General features: G+C 39.2%; 1 protein-coding gene across 3 annotated transcripts in view; it reads left to right on the top strand.

The window, feature by feature from the left end:
* Nucleotides 1-12351, top strand: part of FAM13A (family with sequence similarity 13 member A) — a 351884-nt gene that overhangs the window by 217672 nt on the left and 121861 nt on the right. For all 3 annotated transcript variants that reach the window (XM_035004519.1, XM_035004518.1, XM_035004520.1), the window contains exon 7: nucleotides 4701-4864. In XM_035004519.1, the coding sequence (XP_034860410.1) occupies nucleotides 4701-4864 (164 nt within the window). The remainder of the gene's footprint in view (nucleotides 1-4700; nucleotides 4865-12351) is intronic.

Consider the following 12351-nt stretch of genomic DNA (forward strand, 5'->3'; position numbering starts at 1 on the left):
AGAGACCTCAGCTTACTACGGTGTACAGACTTCTCTGTGAGCGTCTTAAGATGAGACTTCCTTGAGCCCATGTCCCAGGACACCTGGCTCCAAGTAAAAGCTTCCTGCCCCGTCTTCCCATTTCCATACCATAGCTATTTTTAAAATTAACTTACAAGTTTTGAAAATGAATATAAATGAGTCTAAAACAAGAGTGTTGCTTATACGAGAATTAATGTGCTTTATGGTATCAACTGATAATCTGTAATGTGACTTTCATCCAAAAGTGCCTTTTCTTCTTGCAATTCTAATGTTTCACATGTAACCAAGTATAGAAAATAGTGGTAAGCACAAGTACTGAGGCCTGAGTCTCTGGGTTCGTAGCTCTGCTCCTTCCTCAATGGGACAGGTAACTCACATTCTTGATGCCTCAGTTTCCTCATTGGTGAGATGGTAACAATAATAGTCCCTGCCTCTTTGAGTTGTTGTGACAATTAAATGGATTAACTGACATAGATCTCTTGGAACCATGCCTAACACAGAGAAATGTTCACTAAATCTCTATAACAATAGCCACAACATCTAAGAGAATATTTCCTAATTTTACATTGTCAGAAGTTATTCTTGTGTTTCTATTCCCATGGCGTCTCAAAATCTAAAGCAGCTCAAATTCCTTGTGTTAGTCTGTTCCGCGCCTGCAAATACATTCATGGAATGTGCTCTTTTTACAATCCCTGGGATTCTTAGTATTTCAGTGGTACACATAAATCACACAGCATGTGCATGGATCCTTAGCTCAGTCAATGGCAGATTCTTCTGAGCAAAATGTTTTCTATAGATGGTTTGGGGGTGTTTATAGCTTTCACCTTCAAGAACAGAAGTTATCATGGAGAAATCACAAAAATAGAGCAGCAAAATGTGGTGTGAAAAATGGGTATCTCCGGTGGAAAGAGAAAGCTGGCAACCCGTGTTGGCATCCCAGACCATTGGTTGTTTGCCTACTGCAGCCACACATCATGAGGGAGGCTGCAGGTGGGTCTCTCCAAGCACATTAGCTCCATTATCAGAGTAAGGCTTTTAGTCCTATTTGGAGTCCCTGCCCCCCAGAGCTTGGCTGAACCTCATGGAATCAGGAACAGCCCTTGATTAGACAGAGCAGGTCTAGGTGACCTCCTTGGCCCATTTCTGCTAAACCTATCTGGGCGCATTACATCTTAACATGCCAATTGACAAAAAAGGGAGGGTGGAACCAGAAGAAAAGTATATAAAGAGAGGAGTTGCATCAATACAGGTTTCTTCTTATGTTCCCTGAAGCAGGGTTTCTCAGCTCCAGCTCTGCTAACATTTTGGGCCAGATAACTCTTTTTCATGGCAGGTTGTCCTGTGCATTGTAAGATGTTTAGTCACAATCCTAGCCTCTACTCACTAGACTCCAATACCACATACCCTCACCCCCAGCATGACAACCAAGAATGTCTCCAGACAAAACTGACTCCTGGTAAGAACCACTGCTTTAAGCTACATTGTAATAACATGTCTCCTTGTATCCTTGGCCTTGGATGACTGAGGTCCTATTCCTCCTTAGAGAGTTATGATGAAAGGAGCCTTGAGTACCATCTCAAAGTCAGCCACTGAACTTTACACAATCTGAGATGGATACCCAGAGCGTAAAAATAAAACTATCCCTTCTACCTACCCAATAAGACCAAGGCTCAAATCATGTGTTTCTAAAAATCTCAATTCCAGCTAAGGCAAAGAAAGTGATCTCTTTCCTTTTCTCAAAGTTCATACATTTGTACTAAAATTAATAACATCAGTAAGGTAGCAGGTTTTAAAATTTTATCACTCTATTTTTCCTACAGTCATTTCTGTAATGAAAATGTACAGTCCTCAAGGTATATGTTCAAGACTGTTAATCCCCTTTAAAAACATGCATTCCTTTTAAAATATATAGGTATGTATATATATATATGTGTGTGTGTGTGTGTGTATGCACTATAGTTCTAGTAGTCTTACAGTTACTGAGCTATTTTTTTCTAACAATTTTGTTCTCTCAAACTTCATGTGGTATTTTCATGTTCTGCACAAATTCAGTTCTTTGTACTACTTTGGTATATATTAATTATGAGTTTATATTTTGAAGTTCATGATTAATGATAGTCATGTCTATTTTATTTCTGTAGAGATTAAATCATCACAAAAATATACTTTGATAATGTTGCTGATGTAGTTTCTGGTATCTGAGTTTTAAGTGATTTGCATTATGTAGTCTATTTTAATATAAACTGACAAAATGGAATCAGTTGCATATTGCCTTTTTACCTTAGACTATTTCTCCTCTGTGTAAACAATTGAATTTAGAACCCCCAAATTATCACTGAACCTTTTAACACCATGAAATGTTGCCAAACAACTGCTCTTGTATTTGTTTTAATATTGAGAGAATTAAGTCTGGGTATGAGATTTTTTTTAGCTAACTAGTTTGAAATCTTATTGCTTTTTCAGTGTGTTTATTTTTCTTGCCTACTCTTATGAAAAATAACCACATGCAAAAGGAGCCCCTTTATGAAATATATAAATAGTATATATTTGTACTTTTCAGATGTTCTCTTGCTGTTTATCTAAATATTTCTTTTTTAAAAAAGATTTATTCTAGAAAGGTAGAGAAAGAGTGAGCACAAGCGGGGGGAGGGGCAGAGAGAGAGGGAGAGAGGGAATCTCAGCAGACTTCTCGCTGAGCCTGGAGCCCGATGCCAGGCTCGATCCCAGGACTCTGAGATTATGACCCCAGCCAAAATCAAGAGTTGGACACTCAACTGACTGAGCCACCCAGGCGCCCCTAATATTTCTTTCATAAGTAATCTTGGCAAATATCTCAATGAACTATAGTTCATAATTTAAAAAAAAATTTTGCCCATTTTCCTTGCTTTTCATGATCTTATAAAAGTTCTACAGAGAAATGCATTGGAACAATTTATTAGTAATCATCAGATTTGGGCAAATTTCACATAACAACAATGTTAATAAAAGCTAATTTTTACTGAGTGTTTACTTTGCTCTGTGTTAAATATAACTATTTGCTAAATTATTTTCAAATGTTATTTTTATGTAATCCTCATAGAGGTATGACTTTATTAAATATTTATGTTTATAATTATCCCTGTATTATTTTTTTTAATTGCCTGTTATCCTAGTTTCTTTGTCAGTCACTGTCTTGGGAATATCTTGTAGTTGAAGACTGTATTGTCTGACAATAAGTGTTAATGGGTTCAAAACTTTGCTAAACTTGGTGGCTCAAACGTTAAAAATAATAATATACGTAAGATGAAGAGAGGGATCGGGGGAGGGGAAAAAGAGGAAGAGCATGAGACTATAATCTCTGTCTCCAGGCATCTGGTTGAAGCCATATAACCTAGAAATATAAAACATCTAAGGTGAAGGTATCAGATGACATGAAATCAAGTGTAGATTTTGTGGTGGTGTATTATAGGAATTCAAAGTTGGGAAAGGTTATTAAGACCTGAGGTTAAGGGGCGCCTGGGTGGCTCAGTCGTTAAGCGTCTGCCTTCAGCTCAGGTCATGATCCCAGGGTCCTGGATTGAGCCCCGCATCAGGCTCCCTGGTCAGTGGGAAGCCTGTTTCTCCCTCTCCCACTCCCTCTGTTTGTGTTCCCTCTCTTGCTGTGTCTCTCTTTGTCAAATAAATAAATAAAATCTTAAAAAAAAAAAAAAAAAGACCTGAGGTTAATTAGAGAAGCTCTGTGGGCAGTGGATTCTTATCTCAACCTCAAAGGAAGTTAAGATTTGGTTTGGTCTTAGGCAGTTGGTGAGTAGCCAGTGATGAACAGATGACATTCCAGTTGAAGGACAAGCATAAGAAAGCTTAGAGATGAGAAAAAGCTTCCAGTATCATAAATACAATTGATCTAAGGGTTTCAATCTTACCTGAAACTCTCACATGATTTTTATACAATTTTAGAATAAGGACATGGGTTGTATTCACATTCTTTCTGATCTAATATAAAAGCATGAGGGTATTTCTGGGATTGGGAGGAGCACATAACTTCTGATAAGAGACGTCAATACACCAGTGTTCATTTGGCACTCTGTGGCCCATGCTTCCAGAGATATAAAAGAACTAAAAAGGTGGGTTTTTTTCCTAGATATTTCCTTAGTTAAAAATGTATTAGGCCACACTTTGCCCTATAAAAGAAGATTACAACAGAAACTATTAGCGAACTGGTGTGTATTTTGCTTGATAGTAGTAAATATTTCTGGATGCCTTTCTGACATTGGCATCCTTCATTTCAGTGGTTCTCAGCCCTTTTTTTCCCCCTGCCTTTTTCCTATTTCTTCTTTCCCTCACTCCGAGTTGCCAGTCAGATATACTGTCATAATCTGTCATTACACAGAATGTTATTCTGGCAGGGCAGCGGTGGGGAGGGCGGGTGAGCCTGGGGAAGATTTGTATGAGAATCCAGGAGAGGGACGTGGGCTGTGTATGGTTTGAAAGTTCCCCTTGGAAGTATTGGTTTCTCCCCTTCCCTGTGCCCCTTGCCATTTGACAGTTTTTTTAAGTATTTTAAATTCTGTACTAGATTTATATTTTTCTAGAATATTATTAATAGGTTACTAATAAATCAGAATAAATCATCTTCAATAACGTAATTTGAAAGATTTTTAAAATCTCTCTTTCTCTGTCTTTTAAATTTTATTTTCTAGATCCCCAAATCCAGGAGTGAGGGATCTATTCAGGCCCACAGAGTTCCACAACCAGAGCTATGTGATGGCGTTCCTCAGGTCAGCCTGCGGCTAAGTCGTAGAAAACCCTGCTGGGATGACATGAATTCAGCAGAGGATGCTAATGTCTCAAAGTTGGTATCCAGGTTGGCATGTTTCTTTTGTTTACATGTTATATGTTGTATTGTCTGCTCTGATGTTTAGGCCCACATGTTTTTGACTAAAAGTTCTTATCACTAGAAGTGTTTGTGGTTTGTTATATTTTATTTACATTTATTTTTTTGTTTGTATTTTAGACAAATTATCTAGCCAATTGGACTATGCTAGGCCCAGAGTTAAAAGTTGCAAGAGTTACTTTTTGGTTTCCTTTTCATAGTATGTTCAGTGGCCAATATTATTTGCAATTAAAATAAACTTCCGAGTTGTTACTAGGACCAACTGTCACTAACAAATTTGGAATATAGCCTTTTAGCTATTATGTTGCAAATTATGCCTGAAAGCAAACCTCTTTGGTGTACTTGAAGAAGGCCTCCAGTTTTCTTAAAATAGGTGAGATGGGTCTGAATCTTATTAACTCCTAGCATATAGAATTTTTCCTTTTAAGAATTTGTAATCTTTTGTTATAACTTAAAACCTATTTCTTACATCCATTACAAGACAGAGAGCTCTAGAAAATTGAAAGATATTTATGACATTAAACAGATAAATAATACAGTTAAGAGCGTACCACTTCGGATTGCATTATGAAAGAGGGAATTTCTGTAAAAGATGAAGAGAATTTATTTTTTTTTAAAGATTTTATTTATTTATTTATTTGAGAGAGAGAGAGAGAGAGAAACAGCATGAGAGGGGATAGGGTCAGAGGGAGAAGCAGGCTCCCCGCTGAGCCGGGAGCCCGATGTGGGACTCGATCCCAGGACTCCGGGATCATGGCCTGAGCTGAAGGCAGTCGTTTAACCGACTGAGCCACCCAGGCGCCCGATGAAGAGAATTTAAATAGGAAGAAAAAGAAGGTCCCATCAGGAAGTATTTGGGAAATAGCAAACAGGTGTCATGTGGGGAATTGGTTGGAGGTAAGGCTGGGAAAACGGAGTGGGGCCAAGTCAGACAGGGGATACAGCATTGAACAAAGCCAACCAGGGCCCTGTGTTTATGGACCTTATATTTTAGTGAAGGGGGCAATAAGAAAACACTCAGGAAAAAAAAGCTTATGAAGATCATTTCAGCTCTAATAAGTGGGAATATTAAGAAATTAAATCAGGTTAATGTCACAGACTCACACAGAGACAATTTTAGTTTGAGTAGGCAGGGAAAGCCTAAGCTGAGATGTGAAGGAGGAGAGAGTGTGTGAAGGTCAAGGAAAGTGCATTTCTATGCAAAAGAACCAAGCAAGGGACCTGGGCTTCATCCTACAGGTACTAGGAAGCCAGTGAAAGTTTCAGCTAAGTGGGGTAGGTGATGGGAACCATGATAAGTCGGTATATTAGGCAAAACAATCTTTTATCACCTGCAGGATCAATGCGACAAGGAGAGTTTGGAGGAAGTTATACTGTTGGTTCCTTCAACAGTTGTTAATCTTTACGGAGATCTAGTTTGTGGCATTTACTTGCTTGGTGCTGGCAATTCAGACAATGAGAGACAAGTCCTGCACTTGGGGAGACAGAGGAAAAGTGAATAAAAATTGATATGATTATTAAGCACACATACACCAGGTGCCCATCATGGTCCAAGCAGTGGGAAATGGGCTGGTGAAAAAGTCCTAAGATTCAGGTGCTCTTAAAGAGCTTCCAAACAGGGCACAGGGTGCTGTGTGAGGCCAGAGGAAGGGTAGAGACCACGTTGGGTGAGGAAGGTCAGAGAGGTTTCAGAAAGAGGATGCCTTGTGAACTAGCGCTAGTAGAATAAGTAGAAGTTTCCTGGGCAGCGGAATCGAGATAAGGGTGCTCCTGGAAGAAAAAAGGCAGGTGCCGGGGCACACAGGGTGGGGAGGACAGCTTGGAGAACTGCAGGTGCAGCCGTGGGTTCGGGATGCCTGGAGTTGAGAACGTAGGCGAGTTTAGAGGCAGGCTAAGAGACTGAGCTGAATAGATCAGATCGTGAAAAACTATCCCCCATACTAAAGAGTTTGGATTTTCTCTTGAAAATGACAATGTGATTGAAGGAATCTAAGGCGGCAAATGACCTAAGCACACGTGGACTTCAGAGAAGCTCCTGTGGAAGGAGAAGGTTGAGGGTGCTGGTGGGAGACTAGCGAGAAGGCCACGCAGCCGATCCACTACCAACTGCCAGCCTCCGAGATGGGGCGGGCCCACAAGCCCGTGCTTTGAGGGAGGGCGGAGAACAGGCTATTGCTTCCAGGGGTGGACTCGGTCCAGAAAGGAGTGGGGTTGCTTTGCTTGTTTGTTTGACTCCATTTGGGGTATTATAATAATGACTGAAATGTAGGCAGGTTTGTGGGCGTAACAGGCAGAGTCCATGGAGGGAAAGAAGCTGATTTATAAGCTGGGAGGTCATGGAACAAGGCATCTGGAGGGAATTCGGAAACCAGGAAGGCAGGCTGTGCCCCTGGTGGGCCGCTGTGCCCCTGGTGGGCCGCTGTGCCGAAGCGGGCAGGGGGGTGGCATGTGCAGTGCACAGCCCTCACCACTGAGGGGCAAGGCTGTCATCCTTGGAGGAACTGGCCTCGGGCAGGGAGGAAAGTTCCGAAAAAGAATAATGGACACAGATAGAAACATTGGGCCTTTTTAAACTTTTCTTCTCTAGTTTAAATATCAGGGTCAAGTGGCTGGGTGACAAGAGCTAGTGTAGATGTTATCTTCCCAAATTACTTGGCAGAGAATTATGCCAGGAACACTCTATGTGAAACAATGAAAAGAAAAATGCAAATTTTAGTTGTTTATATCATTATTTTTATTCATCCAGTCAGAAAATGAAAGGGAAAAAAAAAAAAAGTTTGTTCCTCCTAAAGGTAACAAGAAAAGAGCTTCCTGTTTGGAGAATGAATTTGTATTTCTGAGATACAAACCAAGAAGTGAGAGGGGGCGCCTGGGTGGCTCGGTCGTTAAGCGTCTGCCTTCTGCTCAGGTCATGGTCCCAGGGTCCTGGGATCCAGCCCCGCATCAGACTCCCTGCTCCGCGGGAAGCCTGCTTCTCCCTCTCCCCCTGCCACTCCCCCTGCTGGTTCTCTCTCTCTCACTCACTCGCTCGCTCACTCTCAAAATCTTTAAAAAAAAAAAAAGTGCGATTATGGAGAGAAGGCACAGCTAATGTTGCTCTGGCAACTCTTTGTTCCACTGGTCAGCATATCTCCAGTTGAAACAAATGTGCATTAATATTTACGAATTTTTTAATACACTTTCTAAGTTCATAAAGTACGGCCTTGAAGACTGACTCCTTCACACTTGGCAACCTTAAAGATTTAGATAGAAACCTTGCTGCTCACCGTCATGCACTAGTGACTCATCCAAGTTCTCGTCTCTATCCATAATCTATAGTGTCCATGCAGAGATTTTACTTTTTACATACCTCTTAATAGATTGTGAGACAAATTGTCAAAAGACAGGTGGAGATAATTAAAATAAATTTAACTGAAAATAAACTTTAAATCTTTTATGTATCTTTGAAGTAATAGAATGAATATTATGCCAATTTTCATTTCAAAAATGAACTTATGAGGTGGTTTCCATTTGCGGTTACTTTCCAGAACAAGTTATTGGTTAGTTCATAAATTTTAAATAAATTAAAAGTGTGTGTGTGTTTCTACTTTTTTCCTTAACAGTTCATTAGTGGCACCAGTCTTAAAACAGTAAGATTGGCAATGTGTATTAAATATATTACTGTACGCCCATTATCCAATACAAGTTTTTTAAAAAGATTTTATTTATTTATTTGAGAGAGGGAGAGCACAGAGGGAGAGGGAGAAGTGGACTCCCCGCTGAGCAGAGAGCCCAACGTGGGGCTCGATCCCAGGACCCTGGGATCATGACCTGAACTGAAGGCAGATGCTTAACCAACTGAGCCACCCAGGTGCCCCTAATACAAGATTTACTTTGGTTTACGAACTTTGAGGAGTTGTCAAGAAGCATTTAGCTGGGCTTTTCCTAGTATTGATCTTTTATTTTTCAGTTGCTCTTTGAAAAATAGAAAAAAAAAAATTCAGCAAAATCTATTCTTGTTTGACCTATGACCTGGTGAGTTTGGTTTACTTTACAAAACAAAAAAAATCATTCTGTTTGCACTTTAAAATCAGTGCGCCACATTTATACTTCATTGTTTGGTTTTCAGCAGAGTTACTGTATCAGTTAACAACCAAGAAAGAACCTTTGGTACTGAGATTTCCAGAATGGTGAAGTGTCCTGTGATTTTTAAACAGCAGGTTAAGGCTGATTTCTCAGGCTTTTGAGGAGCGATTTTTGGCTAACAGTATGCTTTGATAACTTTGAATGTTTAGAGTTGAGGCCTTATTCAGTATTTTTCCCCAGGTTGTCTCACTTTGGTCTTTTTCTTCTTTGTTTCAATTCTTCTGTATAGTCTCATTTCTTCTTAAGATGTAGTAGAAATATGAATTGTTAGCAGCATGTGTTCATTATTTTCTAGTCTTCAGATGGTGGCAGCAAAAATAAAAGCAGAGAGAGTAACACACATAAAATGTAATGTTTTGTGAGTCAAGAGAAGAGCTGGATATCACTGCTTATTGGCTGATTTCTGTCTTGGAACATTATTTATTCAGATGAATATCATTTTTTTCTATATTTCTACAATTGTCAAAAATTGACATTGAGGATATAATCATATAAACAACAATCATTTTTCTGATCCTCATAGAATCTCTCACAATTGGAGTAATTTAATGAAAAAAGCTTAAGGATAAGTATCTCTTGATTTTGTTAGAGTTCAGTGGAATGCTCTATTTTATACTGAATTCTAAGCCAAAGACAGAAATACTTAATTCAGTAAAAGCATTAGCTTTCTAAAACTCACAGCAGCAGTTACTAAAATACTGTTAAGAATTCTTTTTTTTTTTTTTTAAGATTCTATTTATTTACTTGACAGAGACACAGCGAGAGAGGGAACACAAGCAGGGGGAGTGGGAGAAGGAGAAGCAGGCTCCCCGCGGAGCAGGAAGCCCGATGCAGGACTCAACCCCAGGACACTGGGATCATGACCTGAGCTGAAAGCAGATGCTTAACCGACTGAGCCACCCAGGCACCCAAGAATTCTTTTTTGTAGGAGAGCCTGTGTGGCTCAGTTGGTTGAGCATCCGACTCTTGATTTCAGCACAGGTCATGATCTCAGGATTGTGAGATCCAGCCCCACATCAGGCTCTGTGCTAGGCGTGGAGCCTGCTCAGAATTCTCTCTCTCCCCCCTCGCCCTACCTTCTCTCTCCTTCTCTTAAAAAAAAAAAAAAAGAAAGAAAGAAAAAGAAGAAGCTTTTTTGTAATTAAGATGTGTGTGTTACTAAAATTCACGGTAGACTGAAAAGCATAATTTCTGATCTGGCATGCCCGCTTCAAAGGAGTCCATGCCTGTCCTCCACAGTGTTAAGTACAGTGTACAAGTTTGGCGGGTTAGAGGCACTCACAGAAATTAGGAGGTTATTGGACAAGTGCATCCCTTAAGCAAGGCTGGAACATTCGAGCTCCTTTCAGTGTACCTGATATTCTTATTCCTTTTAAAGATACTGAGGAAGAAAAACTGTAAACATTAACTAGTATGTTAAGAAGTAGGCCACTTAAAAATTTTCCTGGAAGGGGAAGTTACATATCCATGCTCAAAAACAAAAAGGAAAGGTTCTATTACAGGTAACGTTTGAGATGTTAAAAGAATTTGAAGTTTCAGGGATAGCCATCTTACTATCTGTTTCAACATGTAAAGTAGATAAATGATCCTTTCATGTTCCTAGCACTATATTTATTACTTTCAGAATTTTTTTAATTTTAGAATTTAAATAGAGAACAGAATTAATATTTTTAGGTTTTTAGTTGTTAAATCCTATTTATTGTAATGGTCTTTTTGAAAGGCAATGTATTTCTTTAAATGTGTGATTTTCTTAAAGGCCAAAGGAAAATCTCTAGTTTTTTTCTATAAAGTCAGAATGAAGACTCAAAAAACCATGTATTGTATGATTCCATTTATATGAAAAGTCCAGAAAAGGCAAATTTAAAGAAATAGCAAGTTGAGTTGTGATTGTCTGGGGCTGGGGCTGGGGGACCAGGGAGGGTCAGAGATTAATGTAAATGCCCTGAGGGACCTTATTTGGTGGAATGAAAATGTTCTGAAACTGATTTATGGTAATAGCTAGACCACTGGTAAAGTTACTAAAAATCACTGAACTGTAGACTTGAAAATGTGGATTTTATGATATGTAAAATATATCTCAATAACATTGTTTTAAAAATACAAGTACCAAAACCAAACAAACAATTGCTGGAATAAGGAGAAAGGGGTACACTCTAACAAGAAAGTCATTTGATTGCAAACTGCTAAAATGCAACTATTGTTATAAGTAAATGCTATCTGCAAAGAAGGTTATGTTTGTTACATCTTAAGATAATTTGTTCCTTCGGGGGCACCTGAGTGGCTCAGTGGGTTAAGTGTCTGCCTTCGGCTCAGGTCATGATCCCAGGGTCCTGGGATGGAGCCCCACATCGGGCTCCCTGATCAGCGGGAAGCCTGCTTCTTCCTTTCCCACTCCCGCTGCTTATGTTCCCTCTCTCACTGTCTCTCTCTCTGTCAAAAAATAAATAAAATCTTAAAAAAAAAAAAAATAGGGGCGCCTGGGTGGCTCAGTTGTTAAGCGTCTGCCTTCGGCTCAGGTCATGATCCCAGCGTCCTGGGATCAAGCCCCACATCGGGCTCCCTGCTCAGCGGGAAGCCTTCTTCTCCCTCTCCCACTCCCCCTGCTTGTGTTCCTGCTCTCGCTATCTCTGTCTCTGTCAAATAAATCAATAAAATCTTTAAAAAAATAAAATAAAACATAAAATATAATAAAAAATTAAAAAAAGATAATTTGTTCCTTCATACTTTTTTCATAGAAAAATCCTAAAATTGATGTGGGAACACAAAAGACCTCAAATAGCCAAAGCAATCTTATGAAGAATGAAGCTGAAGGCATCACATTTCCTGATTTCCAACTGTTACAAAGCTATGAGTAATCAAACTGTACGGTATTGGCATAAAAAGAAACATGTACTAATAGAACAGAATAGAGAGACCAGAAATAAGCTCACACAAATACAGTTTGACAAGAACACCAAGGCTATGTGGTGGGGAAAGGGTAGTCTTCAATAAATTGTTGGAAAACTGAATATCCGCATGGAAAAGAATAAAATTTGGCCCTTATCTTACACCATATTCAAATATTAGCTCAAAATGGATTAAATATCTAAACATAAGACCTGAAACTATAAAACTCCTAGAAGAAAATGTTGGAAAAAAGCTCCTTGACATTGGTCTTGGCAGTGATTTTTTTTGATATGACACTAAAAGCACAGGAAACAAAAAAATCAGTAAGTGGGCTACATCAAATTGCTTCTACATAGCAAAGGAAATCATCAACAAAATGAAAAGGCAGTCTTTTCTGGAATGAGAGAAAATATTTGCATATTTGCAAGGAACTTATACAATTCCAA

The sequence above is a fragment of the Mirounga leonina genome, unplaced genomic scaffold (genome assembly GCF_011800145.1).
Source record: "Mirounga leonina isolate KUSES-001 unplaced genomic scaffold, KU_Mleo_1.0 Mir_129, whole genome shotgun sequence".
NCBI classification, from domain to species: Eukaryota; Metazoa; Chordata; class Mammalia; order Carnivora; family Phocidae; genus Mirounga; species Mirounga leonina.